The 15,356-nt window shown below is 42.0% G+C and overlaps 2 protein-coding genes across 2 annotated transcripts; both read left to right on the top strand.

The window, feature by feature from the left end:
* The first annotated feature begins 26 nt into the window (after window positions 1-26).
* HARS2 (histidyl-tRNA synthetase 2, mitochondrial) lies at window positions 27-7,380 on the top strand. The gene is made up of 13 exons (XM_081295403.1): window positions 27-300; window positions 1,660-1,734; window positions 2,658-2,777; window positions 2,896-2,991; window positions 3,653-3,778; window positions 3,874-3,981; window positions 4,155-4,253; window positions 4,702-4,795; window positions 5,119-5,246; window positions 5,322-5,564; window positions 5,724-5,840; window positions 6,033-6,179; window positions 6,593-7,380. Exons 1-13 carry the CDS (start codon window positions 193-195, stop codon window positions 6,650-6,652), a joined length of 1,521 nt encoding a protein of 506 aa, XP_081151529.1. The 5' UTR covers window positions 27-192; the 3' UTR covers window positions 6,653-7,380.
* Window positions 7,381-8,276: 896 nt separating this feature from the next.
* Window positions 8,277-15,356, top strand: ZMAT2 (zinc finger matrin-type 2). The gene is made up of 6 exons (XM_081295411.1): window positions 8,277-8,334; window positions 8,682-8,775; window positions 10,571-10,694; window positions 12,140-12,213; window positions 12,800-12,945; window positions 14,247-15,356. The coding sequence occupies exons 1-6, from the start codon at window positions 8,317-8,319 to the stop codon at window positions 14,388-14,390; spliced, it is 600 nt and encodes a 199-aa protein (XP_081151537.1). The 5' UTR covers window positions 8,277-8,316; the 3' UTR covers window positions 14,391-15,356.

Raw genomic sequence — 15,356 nt, 5'->3', positions numbered from 1 at the left:
CTCCGCAGAGTGCAAAATCCACTTCCGGGTTAGAGAGCCTGGGAGGACAGGATCTCAGTCAACCTGGACTAATTCAGTACTTGGTCCTTCCTGGCGGTCCTGCTTCGCTTCTCCCGCGCACTACGGGGGTCCCGCCCCACTGGTTCCCAGGCCTTTGGCTCCTGTCCCGGAAGGCCGGTGCTCTGCCGCACGATGCCCCAGCTCGGACTCCTGCCCAGGAGGACCTGGGTTACGCTGCTCAGCCAGCTCCTGCGACCGCCCCGTGCTGCGTGCATCTCTGCAGTAGGTTGTCATAGCCAGGTGAGCCGGACTGAGATAGCTTGTCTTTCAGAGTTGGGTCTTCAGGTCTGGAAACATGACTCGCGACCTGTACTATATTATCACGGCTTTTAAAATGGAGTGCTCATTATGTACTTGCACAGAACTAAGCATTTTGGGTGCTTTGTCATTTAACATTTGGAGCAATCTTGGGAGGTTGGGGTTTTAATTTTCATTTTACAGTTGAGGAAACGGAGGCTGCAAGGTTTAATGCCATGTCTGAAGTCATGCAGCAAGGGCATTATTTTAATACAGGTCTATATTCTATTAACTGAAAATTTTGGAGTCGAACACATTATATTCTTAAGCAAAATATTGTGGATATTCCCACTAAATGGGATGGCCAAAGACCATAAACACATTGAGTTCACATTAGAGTTTACTTTAAAATGAATCTCAGAAGGACATCTTCAATTTTCAGAAATTTTTGGAGTTTGGTATTACATATGAGGAATTGTGGCTTTGAACTTGTACTTCTCTTTGGGGGATAGAATCACTAAAACATGGAACTACCAAACCCTTTATTTCTGGAAGGGCATATGACATGCTGTTAATAAAGACAATGTTCTGTTTTGCTGTGCTTTGGAAAGTTCCTTAATGTCCTCTTAGCAGATGCAATGTACTGTCACAAACAACAGAACTCCTTTTATTTTTTAATTTTTTTTAATATTTATTTTTTAGTTCTCGGCGGACACAACATCTTTGTTGGTATGTGGTGCAGAGGATCGAACCCGGGCCGCACGCATGCCAGGCGAGCGCTCTACCGCTTGAGCCACATCCCCAGCCCCAACAGAACTCCTTTTAAAAATTAATTTTCAGTCACAGCATGTTACTAGCCTGAGTTTTTAAGTTTTGTCAAGAAATGCTTTCCTTTTCACCTCAGGCTTGTTCCAGGTTCTTGGGCTACTTCTGTTTCAGCTTACATTTTCCTTATCTCCAAGCCTGATAAACAAAACTGTCTTATTAGGATTCCTATTTTTGCTGTTTGAGTAGGAACTGAAGACTGGAAGAAGTCATAATTAATTCCTGCTTTTACATGTTTGTTGGTGTAGTGGTGTTCTGTGCCTTCATTGTTCTTAGTTATTTAAACTTTTTCAGACACTTAAAAACTAAGATACAGTGAAGAAGCTTGTGTGGTGAAGACCTGACCTCATATATTACATGTATATTTGTAGATACAGCATAGGTTCTTGAGGAGGGCGGCTGAGATCAGGATAGCACTCAGGCTTCCTGTTGCTTAGGGTCAAGGGTTTTTGTAGGTTGGTGGTCCATAGGATCAGTGACGTCACAAGTCTGACCAGTGTGCGATGGAGCCACATCTTATATTCCTTTTTCTTCCAGGTTGCAGAGGCATTGTTAACATCCCAACCTAAACCACATCAAGAGAAACCAAATTTTATCATTAAGATCCCGAAGGTAATACCCTTTGCTCATCCTGTCCCATTAGCATGCTTTCAAGGACTGACCTCTGCATCACTTATTTCTGTGACCCCTTTTAGAATCCTTTTAAGCTAAGTTTTTTTCCTCCCTTTGGACCAAGGATTGAACCCAGGGACACTTAACCACTGACCCACATCCCCAGTCTTTTTTTTTTTTTTTTCATTCTGAAATAGGGTCTCACTAAGTTGTTTAGGGCCTTGCTAAGGCCTTAGGGCTGGCCTTAAATTTGTGAACCTCCTGTTTGCCCTCCTGAGTTGCTGGGAATACAGGCATGTGCCACCACACCTAGCCTTTTAAGCTAAATTAAAAGAAAACAACACATTCATACAAAACCTATACAGCTGGCCATGGTGGTGCATGCCTGTAATCCCAGTGACTCAAGAGGCTGAGGTAGGAGGATCACACTTTGAGGCTAGCCTTAAAGACTTGGTGAGGTCCTAAGCAATTTAGTGAGACCCTGTCTCAAAATAAAAATATAAAGAATTGAGGATGTAGCTCAGTGGTAAAGTTCCCCTGGGTTCAATCACCAATCTAAAAAATCCAAGAGGTCCTGAGTTTGATCCTCAGCACCACAAAGTTTTGTTTTGTTTTTACAAAAACCCTTTACTGGGCTCGGGTTGTGGCTCAGTGGTAGAACGCTCGCCTAGCTTGTGCCAGATGCTTGGTTTGATCTTCAGCACCACATAAAAATAAACAAAATAAAGGTATTGGGTCCAACTACAACTAAAAAAAATTTAAAAAACCTTTACTATTTTTGAGATATTGGGTGGGTATCAGAGTCAGAAAAAAATGTTAGCTCTAAACCTTAGATTATAGGTATAGTTTAACTCTTTCTCTTAAATGGTCATTTAAAATTTTTGTTTTGTTTTGCTTGTATTTTGGCTGCTTTTGGCTTCCAGGGCACCAGGGATCTTAGTCCTCAACAGATGGTTGTGAGGGAGAAAATTCTTGATATGGTTGTCAGCTGTTTTAAACGTCATGGAGCAAAGGGTTTGGATACCCCAGCATTTGAGCTAACGGTAAGAATAGAAGAGGGCCTAGAACCCCTTTTCTTTACCTACCTTCAGAGTCCCAAAGGGTTTCTCATCTGTGTTCTCTAGTCATACTTTGAACTGTGGCTCTATTTGGCCCCTGTAGGAAATGCTAACTGAGAAATATGAAGAGCACTCTGGGCTCATGTATGATCTGAAGGATCAAGGTGGAGAACTGCTGTCCCTTCGCTATGACCTTACTGTATCCTTCTGAGTGCTGCAGTCTGACCTCTGTCCAGATCCAGAGAGCTTTCTCTGACAAAAGGGAAGAGAGTGATTCTGGGACACTATAGTTTTATTGGTAGTAGCCTTTACTTCTGGTTTCTCCCAGAAGGCACTTGTTCCAGCAGAGCCTGGGCTGGAGCCCTGTCATTTAATTTTGTTGTGTATTAGAATTCCTTGGGGAAGCTTGATGAAACATCAATTCCAGAGATTCTTATTTCTGTAACTTCAGTGGAATTCAACAATTTGCATTTTAAACAGGCATCCTGGGTAATTAAAATGCATGTGGTCCTTGGCCTACACTTTTAGAAATAAGGATTTGAAATTGTAGGAAAATCTAGGTTCTGAAGCTTGACTATTTTGAAATAGTAGGGTTTGGGAGGAAATGGCCCAGACCCGAATTTCTCTGCTTCTTCTTTCTGTTCAACTTTCAGTTTTGCTAGGTGAGATTCCTTCACTTGACACTCTTCAATATATTTTGAATGCCAAGCACTGCTACCCCTTAGGGATAGTGGGAAATAAGACATAGAAAGTCCTTGTTCTCAATCCTAGTGGATAAGATCCAATTGATAGAGGACAAATCCTCTCTAATGGGCCCAAACTTTGAATGCAATATCTTTCTTCCTTAATCTATCTATGAGGTCCCCTTTGCTCGTTATCTGGCCATGAATAAATTGAAGAAGATGAAACGCTACCAAGTTGGAAAGGTGTGGCGGCGAGAGAGCCCAACAATAGTCCAAGGCCGCTATAGGGAGTTCTGCCAGTGTGTAAGTGACCTGATGGGGATAGCACAGCTTGATAGTTAAACAGGGAATTGACTGATTAGTGGAAGTTTTTTCCTTTTTTTTTTTCTTTACTGTAGGATTTTGACATTGCTGGTCACTTTGACCCTATGATCCCTGATGCAGAATGTTTGAAGATCATGTGTGAAGTCCTAAGTGGGTTACAGCTAGGGGACTTTCTCATTAAGGTGAGGCCTAGGCTGAGGACTGGGGGAGATGTCTGGATTTGGCCTGATAATGTGAATATACATGTACTCTTTTGGTAAGATTTTTTTTTTTTCCTTATTCCTGTTATGAGTCAGGAGGTTTTAAGGGAAAGGGTCTTGACAAGACACTTGGATTACTCGCATTGAATTTACAGGTCAATGACCGGCGGATAGTGGACGGGATGTTTGCTGTTTGTGGTGTTCCTGAAAGCAAGTTCCGTGCCATCTGTGCCTCAATGGACAAACTAGACAAGGTAATGAAGAAACCATGCTTCAGTAGACCCTGTTTGGATTTCTGCCATGTCCTCAAATTCATACCATTTGAAGAAAATAAGGAACAGTGTCTGGAAGTGAGTTCTTGAAGGAGGAAGTTAAGGAGATATTCTGAAGCAAGATCTGAGTTGTACTGTATGGTGAGGATAGTGGCTGAGTATCTTAGACTGCCTCTGAGGGCTTGGATTGTGGCTCAGTGTTAGAGTGCTTGCCTAGCATGTGTGAGGCACTGGGTTTGACTCTTAGCACTGCATATAAATAAATGAATAAAATAAAGGTTCATCAACATCTAAAAAATATTTTTAAAAAAACTGCCTCTGAGTATACTAATATACTTAACTATTTATGACATACTTATTAAATGACAGATACCCTTTTCCAGTTAGACAAAGGATTTGGAACTGAGCTAACATTTGGATATTTATGCAGATGTCTTGGAGAGATGTGAGACATGAGATGGTGGCAAAGAAAGGCTTGGCTCCTGAGGTGGCTGATCGAATTGGGGAGTATATCCAATGTCATGGTAAGAACCAGGGTTTTCAGAGCTGTGATAGAACCAGGCTGCTGCTGACATTTTCAGTTTCCACCTCCAAATCAGCTACTTTCTATAGATGTATTTATTAAGCTTCAGAGCCTGGTCTGAATTTAGTTTTCCTTTTACTTAATATAAGTATGTTATATCTTCAAATGGCAGAGGTAAAGGCAGGGGAGGAGGACCGCATGATACGAGACCAGGATCTTCTCTTTCTCCTTCTCCTTCATTTTAAAAACAAGATTAGATAAATTTGGATGAAGCACATCCAGGTAAATAGCATACACCTTATTGCTCCCTACATTTCTTCCCAGGTGGAGTATCTCTGATAGAGCAATTGTTTCAGGATCCCAGACTATCCCAGAATAAGCAGGCCCTGGAGGGCCTAGGGGACCTGAAGTTGCTTTTTGAATACCTGACTTTATTTGGAATTGCTGAGAAGGTAAGCTGAGTTGGGAGTGGACCTCTTGTGTCGTGAGAGCCTGGTCTGGGATTGACTATAGCCTTGTCCCCACAGATATGCTTTGACCTAAGCCTGGCTCGGGGCATGGACTACTATACAGGAGTGATCTATGAAGCAGTACTGCTACAAACCCCAGCTCAGGCTGGGGAGGAGCCCCTGAATGTGGGCAGTGTGGCAGCTGGTGGGCGTTATGATGAGCTGGTGGCCACGTTTGACCCCAAGGGCCACAAAGTGCCATGTGTGGGCCTAAGCATTGGAATAGAGCGAATTTTCTACATTGTGGAGCAGAGGATGAAGGTAGGTCCTAGGTAGGGCTGAGGTAGGGCTAGAGATCTAAAAATCTATTTCTGGCAGTATAGTTGGACTGCTTTTCTGATAATTTATTTATCTTGGTTTTTGGAATTGCTGGTGCAGAGGATGTTTTTATTAATTTTACTTTCTTCTGTTTCTTATCAGAATTCTTTCAAGAAGGTACGGACTACAGAGACCCAAGTATTTGTGGCCACGCCCCAGAAGAACTTTCTCCGGGAACGGTTGAAACTAATTGCAGAGCTTTGGGATGCTGGAATCAAGGTATAGTGGGGCTGCTATCTGTGCCATTTAGGCATATATGGAACTCAGGAGCAAGGCTTATTTCTACCTTTTTTAGTATACCACTAGAGGGCCAGGCACTTATTTCTGGCTTCCTTAGAAATGTATGTTTTTGGAGTTTATATGCTATGGTGATAGTAGTAAGGTCCCCTACTGTGTCTTGACTCCTTTCAGGCAGAGATGCTATACAAGAACAACCCTAAACTATTAACCCAACTGCACTATTGTGAGAACACAGGCATTCCATTGGTGGTCATTATTGGTGAGCAAGAACAGAAGGAAGGGGTCATCAAACTCCGTTCGGTGGCCAGCAGAGAGGAGGTGAGTGGGAGCAGGCAGAAATAGAAGGGATCAAGTGTTTGTATCTTTTCTAGATTCTTAAGAAATATGTGTTTTCTGGCTGAGAAAATAAATTCAGGGGTAGTAGTATTAGGGTTGAATGAAGACCTACCCCAAACAACAATTGTAGCCAGTGAATATTGGCTGTGTGGGCAGAAGAAGGACAAATGAAATTTGAATTGGTGTTTTGAGACTAATCAACAAAATAGATCAGATGTTTTAATCCTTTTTGTCTTGAGGGCATACATTTTCTCGTGAACTTGGAGCCTTTACTACTCCCTACTGGTTGCATAAATAGTTGGAACTGATACAGAGTAAAATAAATCTGGAAAAACAATGGCTAAGAAGATAGTACCCTTTCTAGTTTGTCACATGAGGGTTCTCTTATGTTTTAGGTTGCCATTAAACGGGAAAATCTTGTGGCTGAAATTCAGAAGAGACTGTCTGAGTCTTGATACTTGCCTGATTGCCATCTGCTGCTCTTTGTAGAAAAATTTTCATCCAGGACTGAATTCCTGATAGACTTCACAACAGCTGGCCAGGATGGGTGACAAGTGCCTTCTGCCTCCTCTGTCCTTTCTGAATACGGAACTATAGAAGGCCCTAAGGACTCTTGGGCTAGTGTAAGCAGCTACTCTGCCTGGTGCAGATTGCTGGTATGTGAAAGAGACATACTTTTGCTGTAGAGGCAAATTTGAAATGCCTCTGAATGCTATGAAGAGGTGCTAAAATGGTTGCTGTGATCAAGGCTCTGGAAGAGTTGCCTCAGGCTGAGGATTCTGAACCATGGAGATCAGATGCCAGATACTTAGCTTTTCATTGTAGTGTTGGAACCAGATTCTGGGGAATTTGTCCACAAGTCCTTGGCCTGTCCAGAGAGTTTTGGGAAGACAGCACGAATGGACAATGGCTATATTCTGTTACATCTGAGGACATAGATGGTATTTCAAGAGCATGGTATTATTTCTAGCCTATCCACTGGTAACAGTAGCAGGATGGGGCTGTCTGTTTAATAACCTTGAATATTGAACTTAATAGGTGAATTGAATAGATGGAGATCTGATCTTTTGAGATTTTGGAGACCATTTTCTATGCCAGAATCATTGCTGTGACTATTCTACACTGCCATGGAGGCTCTTCTAGAATTGGTTGGATAAAATATTAAATAAAATATTAAGTGTAATAGTTTGGGTAATTTGCTATCATGGGGTTCATTTGCATAGGCCATAGAAAATGATTGAGTGTACACTAGAGAATTCTGTGAGCTAGGAGAAACCTCCCTGGAGTGATACTTCTGTATTTAGTAAAGGGAGCTGCCACAGTTCCCTCTTTCTATTCTCCCTTCATACAGTTATGTCACTAAAAATCACCATATTGTGAGCCATTTGCCAGAATGCTTCACTTTAGGATGGTGTGCTGATGACCTTTCTTTCCATATCTAATCCTGTTGATTAAATTGTGCCCTACAAACTGAATGGCCAATTCAATGAAAACTGAGTTAAGGAATGGGTGGGTCCATTATTTCAAGAACTAGGGCCCAAGTGCAAAAAGAGTTTTTCTTCTGTGCCTGGGGAAAGGTAGCAGCTGTTGCAAATATACTTTAGCTTAGGACCATATTCCTAGTGCTTGCTGGTGAATGGAACTTATAGATCCCCTAATTAGCACTTCAGCCTTTCAAAGGTTAGAAACTCTTTGACAATACATGCATAGTTGACTGGATTAGATCAACCCCTTGACAATACACGTATAGTTGATTGGATTAGATCAACCCCTTGACAATACACGTATAGTTGATTGGATTAGATTAGTTTCTGAAACTCAGTTTCCTTTTTTGTAAAACAGATGAGTTGAACTAATAATCCTTTGATGGTTGTTTTGAAAGCCTCAGTTAAAAGAACGCTTGCAGGCGCCCTTACTTCCGCGTTGCTTCACGCTCTCATTACGCCTGCGCCATCTCCTAGGAGCGGAGGCGGGGCCGACGAGCGTGTATTAGAAGCTCTCCAGTCCTTAGCGCGTTTTAGAACACGGGACTCTAAACTTATTGGACGGCGGTCTTGCTTTACAGCTCCAGGCCGCTTTTTACGGCATTTTCCGGCTTTCCATTCACTTCGCTGTGAAGATGGCGTCGGGCAGCGGGGTAGGTGTTGTGTGTGAGGAGAATGTTTGCGGGTAAGGGCGGGTGTGCTTTCTCGTCGCTGAATAGAGACAGACAACGGCACCCGACTGGCTTCCCAACACCACTTGGCGATCCCAGGGTCTGAGTTCGAGAACTCCCCCTTAAGGTCCAGGCGCAGAGACCGGTGAACTCGCGGAGGTCTCTCGGGTTGGGGTCCTGAGTCCATCTTAGCCTCGTAGTGCGGTCCAGAGAAGCTTCGCTTTCGGAAAGTCCGGGGTTGACTTGGTGGCGAGAACACTGTCACCTCATTTTCTCTAGGGGTCCGGACACCATTAGCGACGGATCTTGAGCACTTTTTTCCCCTACAGACAAAAAACTTGGACTTTCGCCGAAAGTGGGACAAAGATGAATACGAGAAGCTCGCCGAGAAGAGGCTCACGGAAGAGAGAGAAAAGAAGGATGGTGGGTGCCCACTTCAAGGGTTAAGGGTATCATAGAGGCGATGCAATGGCTGGAGAGTGGGTGGGAGTTGAAAAGCGCTGCTCACTTGCCCCATGTCATCTCTGGGAGCGTGGCCTCCCTGGTCTTCGGTTTCTACATGTATAACAAAATGAGAGCGAGAAGGTGGACTGAAGTTGAGTTTCTTTTCAGCTTTGTTATCCTCTGCTTCCTTGCCATTCCTTCGCTTGTTCAATTAGTGCTTTCTTGAAGGACATACAGAGAGGAGACTGGAATTTGCAGTAGTAACAAAGAATAAGCAAAGTGGAATAGTTTACTGCTGAACACTACTGCTGTATTTTGAAATTTCTTAAGGGAGAGAAGGCCCAATCAAGACCCTCCCGCAAAGTCTCAGAAAAGCAGGGGTACCCACGAGGAATTTGTGATTGTTTCATGTGATGCTTAGTGGATGCCATTTCTCAGTACCTGGTACAGTGTCAGGGAATTGGTGCTCCTCTACTGTATCCGCTTCGTTTTACAAAAAGAAATTTCTTATTTTCTCATCTGTTTTCAAACATACAGTCTTATGCTTTACTTCCATACCACCTTATCTAACATTAATCCTCTTTGTTTTTTATGTAATGTGTATAATAAATAGTGCTTGGTGTGCCTGTTAAATGAATAAGTATTTCCCAAATGTTAGGTGGTCTTTTAAAAAATTTGACCAAGTGTTCCTTTTTGTGTGGTGCTTAGGGTATCTGTATGCATAAAAGCATTACTGAGTGCCTTGCTTCTCTTAAAAAGGTAGCTTCTGGTGGAAATACATATCTCCCTTCAGTTAAGTTAATGAATAGAAAACACGTTGCTTCTAGACTTGCTGACTTTATTTTTTATTAGATTGGTACCAGGGATTGAGCCCAGGGGTGCTTAACCACTGAGCTACATCCCCAGCTTTTTTTTTTTTTTTTTTTTAAGAGAGTGAGAGAGGAGAGAGAGAGAGTTTTTAATATTTATTTTTTAGTTCTCGGCGGACACAACATCTTTGTTGGTATGTGGTGCTGAGGATCGAACCCGGGCCGCACGCATGCCAGGCGAGTGGCTACCGCTTGAGCCACATCCCCAGCCCTTTTTTTTATATATATATTTAGAAACAGGGTCTTGCTGAGTTGCTTAGGGCCTTGCTAAGTTGCTGAGGCTGGCTTTGAACTTGTGATCATACTGCTTCAGCCTCCCAGGCTGCTGGGCTTACAGGTATGTGCCATCGTGCCTGGTGACTTGCTGGCTTTAAAGTGAAGAAAAACTGTAGTGAATTGGGGATTGCTTATCACTTTTTTCTGTGTTCAGGTTCTCATTCAGCTGCTGCTAACTGTCTCTTAAGGTGCATATTGTGTTTCATCTTTCATGAATCAAAAAAGAAATGAAAACCTGAGCGAGGTGACACATGCCTGTAATCCCAGCTACTTAAGAGGCTGAGGCAGGAGGATTGCAAATTCTAGGCCAGTCTGGGCAACTGGCCAGACCCTGTCTCAAAATAAGAAATAAGGACTGGGGGGTGTAGCTCAATGATAGAGTGGAGCTGGGTTCAATCCTTGGTACCACAAAAGAAACAGAAATAAAAAGAAATGAGGGCTGGGGATGTGGCTCAAGCGGTAGCGCGCTCGCCTGGCATGCGTGCGGCCCAGGTTCGATCCTCAGCACCACATACCAACAAAGATGTTGTGTCCGCCGAGAACTAAAAAATAAATATTAAAAAAAAATGAGAGTAGTTCCCTGGATTTTGAGTTTCATTCATTTCTTTTTCTTTCCCATCATGTTTTAGGAAAACCAGTGCAGCCAGTCAAACGGGAACTTCTGCGGCATAGGGACTACAAAGTGGACTTGGAATCTAAGCTTGGGAAGACAATTGTCATTACCAAGACCACCCCACAGTCTGAGATGGGAGGGTAAGTAGTTTTTCATCTTTCTTTGAAGCAAAGATGTGTATAATAAACTACCTGTTGGTTTTAGGAAGTGTAGAGGAGGGTCCCTGACCCCAGGGAACAATCTTATTTTGACCATAATTCTATCCTTTTATGTAAACATGTATTTTTATTTCTCTCCAGGGTCTTTAGTGAACAGTTTGTGGGAGGGGAGGGATTGCTTTGTGGACTTCGGTATATTAGTCCTATGACTACTGGGGTGTTTTTCTTTGTTAAGTTCTCAAGTTTGTGGTCTTTAGGAGAAGTTGCTTTGTGGGCATTTTAATATTAGTACTATAACTATTTCTTAAAATCTTGAAAGGGATTATTTGTTCTGTCAGAAGAAATGAAGGAAGGAATTAGAAGATTTTTAGGGGAGAAATTTAATAGAGCTAGATTAGAACTAAGCTGTTAATGGTGAAGAAAGAGTATTGAGGTTCCAGATTAGCTGCAAAGTCCATAGTTGTTATTAATTGGTTGTATGGAAGATGTCTGGTTGTGCATCTTCTTTCTAGACCTAGACTCCATTCTGTAGGAAGTAGGGTTCCACAATAGCTTGTTACCCTTTTGTCACCCTACGACTCTTCCTCTGTCCAGTTAGGATTTCCAGCAGGAGAGCAATATAGATACCAATTAGTGTCCCTTCTCTGAGCTGTTTAGTATACCCACTGATATCATTTTTATCTCTGTTATCTTTTGTTACGTAAATTATCAAGTTAATTCAGAGTTAAGCAGCAAAAAATAGTTTCTGTGGGCAAGGAATCTGGGAGTAGTTTACGCAGGTGTTTCTGGCTCAGGGTCTTTTGTAAGGCTGTAGTCAAGGAATTGGCTTGGAGGTTTAAATAAAGCTGGAGGATCTGCCTTCAAGCTCTCTCACATGCCTGTGATTTGAAGGCTGAAGTTCTTCATCCCATGGGCTTCTCAAAACAAAGCAACTGACTTGCCCAGAGCAAGTAATCCACACAAGGACAGAAGCCTTGTTTTTTAATGTCCTTAGAAATACATACCATCAGTTTTGACATGTTTGGTATGTTGGTCATACAGATCAACCTTGGTACAAACTGAGAGGAGGCAACACAGGGTAGGAATAGGAGGTTTGGTCTGTTTTGGAGGTTGGCTACCACACTCTCTCAAGAATTAAGCTATAATGGAAACTCTAAAGGGATTACATAAAAATTAGTTTCTTTCTGTGTGTGTTGGTTTACACTTACCCCAGCAACTTAGGAGGCTAAGGCAGGAGGATTCCAAGTTTGAGGCCAACTTCAGCAACTTAGTGAGACCCTGTCTCAAAATTAAAAGGACTGGAGATGTGGCTGAGTGGTAAAGCATCTCTGAGTTCAATCACCAGTAAGCCTGACCCCCTGAAATTGTAATTTCTTGTTTGATTAAAACCAGATTTGACCCATGTGCTATTTCTTCCCATCTGTCAGATATTACTGCAATGTCTGTGACTGTGTGGTGAAAGACTCTATCAATTTCCTGGATCACATTAATGGAAAGAAACGTAAGGCTTGGAGGTAGTTTGTGAGTGGGACTGGGATTGGGTTTTGGAAGTGGGGTAGGGAAGAGTTGTTTGTCTTTGTCCCCACCCTTTTTTTTTTTTTTTTTAAATACCCAGGGAACTCTTCCATTTGCTTTAGCGCAGGCCATCCTTTATTTTCTTAGTTTAATATTTCTTGAGGTTATAAGGTGAGAGATTGTTCTAGGTTCTCAGTAAGCCCAAATATGGCCTTCTAGGCCTAGGTAGCCCCACTGGTGCTTATCTGCTAAGTAAGGGCAGTAGAAAGCCACTGCTGCTTCTGGGAACAGGTGAGGATAAGAATTTCTTTTAGCCATAATTATTTCTGCTATATAATTATTTTAGGTATTTTGCAAAAAGATATATATATATTTTTTATTATTTATTTTGTGGTGTTAGGGATCAAACTCAGGGCATTGCATATGCTAGGCAATTGTTCCACCACTGAGCTCCTTGCCCTGAAAAAATGTCTTCTTATTTTATTATTTTTGAAACATTAAAAAAAGAAATTCCAAGACTTTTTGAGGGGCTTTGTAATAACCTTGATTTATTCCCTATTGATGCCACCCAGATCAGCGAAACCTGGGTATGTCTATGCGTGTGGAACGTTCCACCCTGGATCAGGTGAAGAAACGTTTTGAAGTCAACAAGAAAAAGATGGAAGAGAAGCAGAAAGATTATGATTTTGAGGAAAGGATGAAGGAGCTCAGAGAAGAGGTGAGACTCTTATCCCTGCCCCTCTTTAGCTTTGAATTTTATCTTATTGCTCATGGTTGGCTTCCTTCCTCATGCTATACTTTCTCTTCCCTAGTTTTGTCCCTGAATTTCTGTATACTAGGGGAAAACGTTCTTTGAGCTGCTCATGAGCTAAAGGAAATGGCTCTAAATATACCTTTTTTCCTAGACTGTTTGGGCCATTTTCCTAGACTGTTTCAGCTTATTATTTTTTTATTTAATTTTTTAAAAAGACTTATTTTTTTTTAAGAGCAATTTTAGGATCACAGCAAAATTTAGAGGAAGGTATAAAGATTTTCGATTTACCTCCTGCACCCCACACATGCATAGACTCCCCATATTCTTTGTTAAAACTATAAGACTAAAAAAAAGGGGCTGGGGATGTGGCTCAAGCGGTAGCGTGCTCGCCTGGCATGCGTGCGGCCCGGGTTCGATCCTCAGCACCACATACCAACAAAGATGTTGTGTCCGCCGAGAACTAAAAAAAAATAAATAAATATTAAAAATTCTCTCTCTCCTCTCTCACTCTCTCTTAAAAAAAAAAAAAACAAACCCGCAGCTCCTCCACTCTGGCTGGGATTTAACCCATTAAAAAAAAAAAAAAAGACTAAAAAAATGGATTAGCTCAGTGTACCTAGTCTCTGAGTAGTCTGTGGATCTAGGTTGATAGTGTCAGAATTCTGTTTCCTCTACTTACTGACTGTGGAGGAAACTTAGAAACTGGGGTATGTTATATAACTTCCCCATGATTCAGGTTCCCTATAATAGTGATCTTAGTATAATAATACGTAAAGTACTCAAGAAGTACTTCCTGGCATATGCTACATGTTCCAAAATGTTAAATGGTTTTGTACCTATAACCCTGTTAAGAACTAGAAATGAAAGGGGCAGTGGGGGAGAACTAGAGATGAACTGGGTATAGGATTGGAAGTTCCAGATTATCCCTTATAATCTTTGTTTTAAAAAAAAAATTACTCTAATTTGTTATATACCTTATAATCTTTACTGTGGCTTTTACTCTGCCCTTGAGATTTTTTTACTTTCTTCTAACGATAGAAAGGAATCATATATATATATATATATCTTTTTTTTAAATTGTAGATAGATACAATACCTTTATTTTATTTATTTATTTTTATGTGGTGCTGAGGATCAAAACCAGTGCTCCCATATGCTAGGCAAGCACTCTACCACTGAGCTACAACCCCGGCCCCTCCCATCTCTTTTGACAACATTTGGCTCAGGAGTCTGAGCTTCTGAGTTATTTCTACCCTTCCCCCCAGGAGGAAAAGGCTAAAGCATATAAGAAAGAGAAACAGAAGGAGAAGAAGAGGAGGGCTGAGGAAGACTTGACATTTGAAGAAGATGATGAGATGGCAGCTGTGATGGGCTTCTCTGGCTTTGGTTCCACCAAGAAGAGTTACTGAGGCTTTCTATGCTTGGCCTAACTTTGGCCTATGCTGGACCTAACTTTGTGTGTGTGTTAGGGGGATCATTTTTTTTTGGGTACTGGGGAAAGTCCTTAAGAGTGTCTGTGGGCAGGGCTCTAAAGGGTGGGTGTTTGTGGCTTCCCTCTACTGTGGGAGAGGACACAGGATGCAGAGGTAATGCTGTGGCATATTCCTTTAGCTTCCAGTATATCACCGGAGTCACAAGACCTCTGCCCATCTGAGTTCCCAATTAAGAAAGGCCTCCCCTTCTGAGACTGCTTTCCCAAAACTCCCTCTGCATCTTTCCCTCTTCATCTATCTAACCTCTTGTCTGAGCATCCTACCTTTATCCTGTGTTCTGCCTTTATTTTTGACTTGTTCAGCCTGCAACAGAAGGATTCTCTGGGTCCCCATTTTCCAGCTGATGCCATATTTTTGACCAGCTCTGCCTCCCATCCTGCCCTGTGGTTCTCTAGCCTCCTCCTGTGCATGCATGTGTATTTCTGCCTGGGTCAATGGTATGTGTGGATTGTGTGCATGAATCTGTCACAAAGAGGGGAGCCTGAGCTAGACTCTCAGAGCATTGCTGCCCTGGGGCCTGATGTTCTTGGTTTCCTTAGCGCATGTAACAGGAAATTAAATGGGATGAGTGTTTGGTGTGGTTTCTGTCTGCTGAGTTTTTTAACATTGTTCTTCAGATGTGGACTGTTTTACCTTCTCCAGTTTGTTTCATTTTACTGAAGATTTGTTTTTGTCTTCCTTGTGAGCAGGCTCTTGGAAGAACCTGTTTGATGCAAAAAAAGAAAATGGAAAAAAAAAAAAAAGCAACAAAAAACAACCAAAAACCAAAAAATACAACCAAGCAAACAAACTCACTGTGGGAGCCCTTGGGTCTCAGAGGTTATTCAACATGTATAATAAATGGCATTGACTGGGCCTGTTTCACATTTGGTGGGAACATTC

Source organism: Spermophilus citellus, assembly GCF_964194105.1.
Source record: "Spermophilus citellus genome assembly, chromosome: 1".
NCBI lineage: Eukaryota > Metazoa > Chordata > Mammalia > Rodentia > Sciuridae > Spermophilus > Spermophilus citellus.
Note: the sequence above shows the minus strand (reverse complement) of the source record. Positions and strands in the feature narration are given on the sequence as shown.

Excerpts from the sequence above, each read along its gene's own strand:
- HARS2 (XM_081295403.1), top strand. The coding sequence starts at position 193 with ATGCCCCAGCTCGGACTCCTGCCCAGGAGGACCTGGGTTACGCTGCTC. Across the intron at positions 1,735-2,657 it reads TTATCATTAAGATCCCGAAG|GGCACCAGGGATCTTAGTCC; the intron begins GTAATACCCTTT and ends TTTGGCTTCCAG. Across the intron at positions 6,180-6,592 it reads CGGTGGCCAGCAGAGAGGAG|GTTGCCATTAAACGGGAAAA; the intron begins GTGAGTGGGAGC and ends CTTATGTTTTAG.
- ZMAT2 (XM_081295411.1), top strand. Across the intron at positions 10,695-12,139 it reads CCACAGTCTGAGATGGGAGG|ATATTACTGCAATGTCTGTG; the intron begins GTAAGTAGTTTT and ends CCCATCTGTCAG. Across the intron at positions 12,946-14,246 it reads TGAAGGAGCTCAGAGAAGAG|GAGGAAAAGGCTAAAGCATA; the intron begins GTGAGACTCTTA and ends CCTTCCCCCCAG.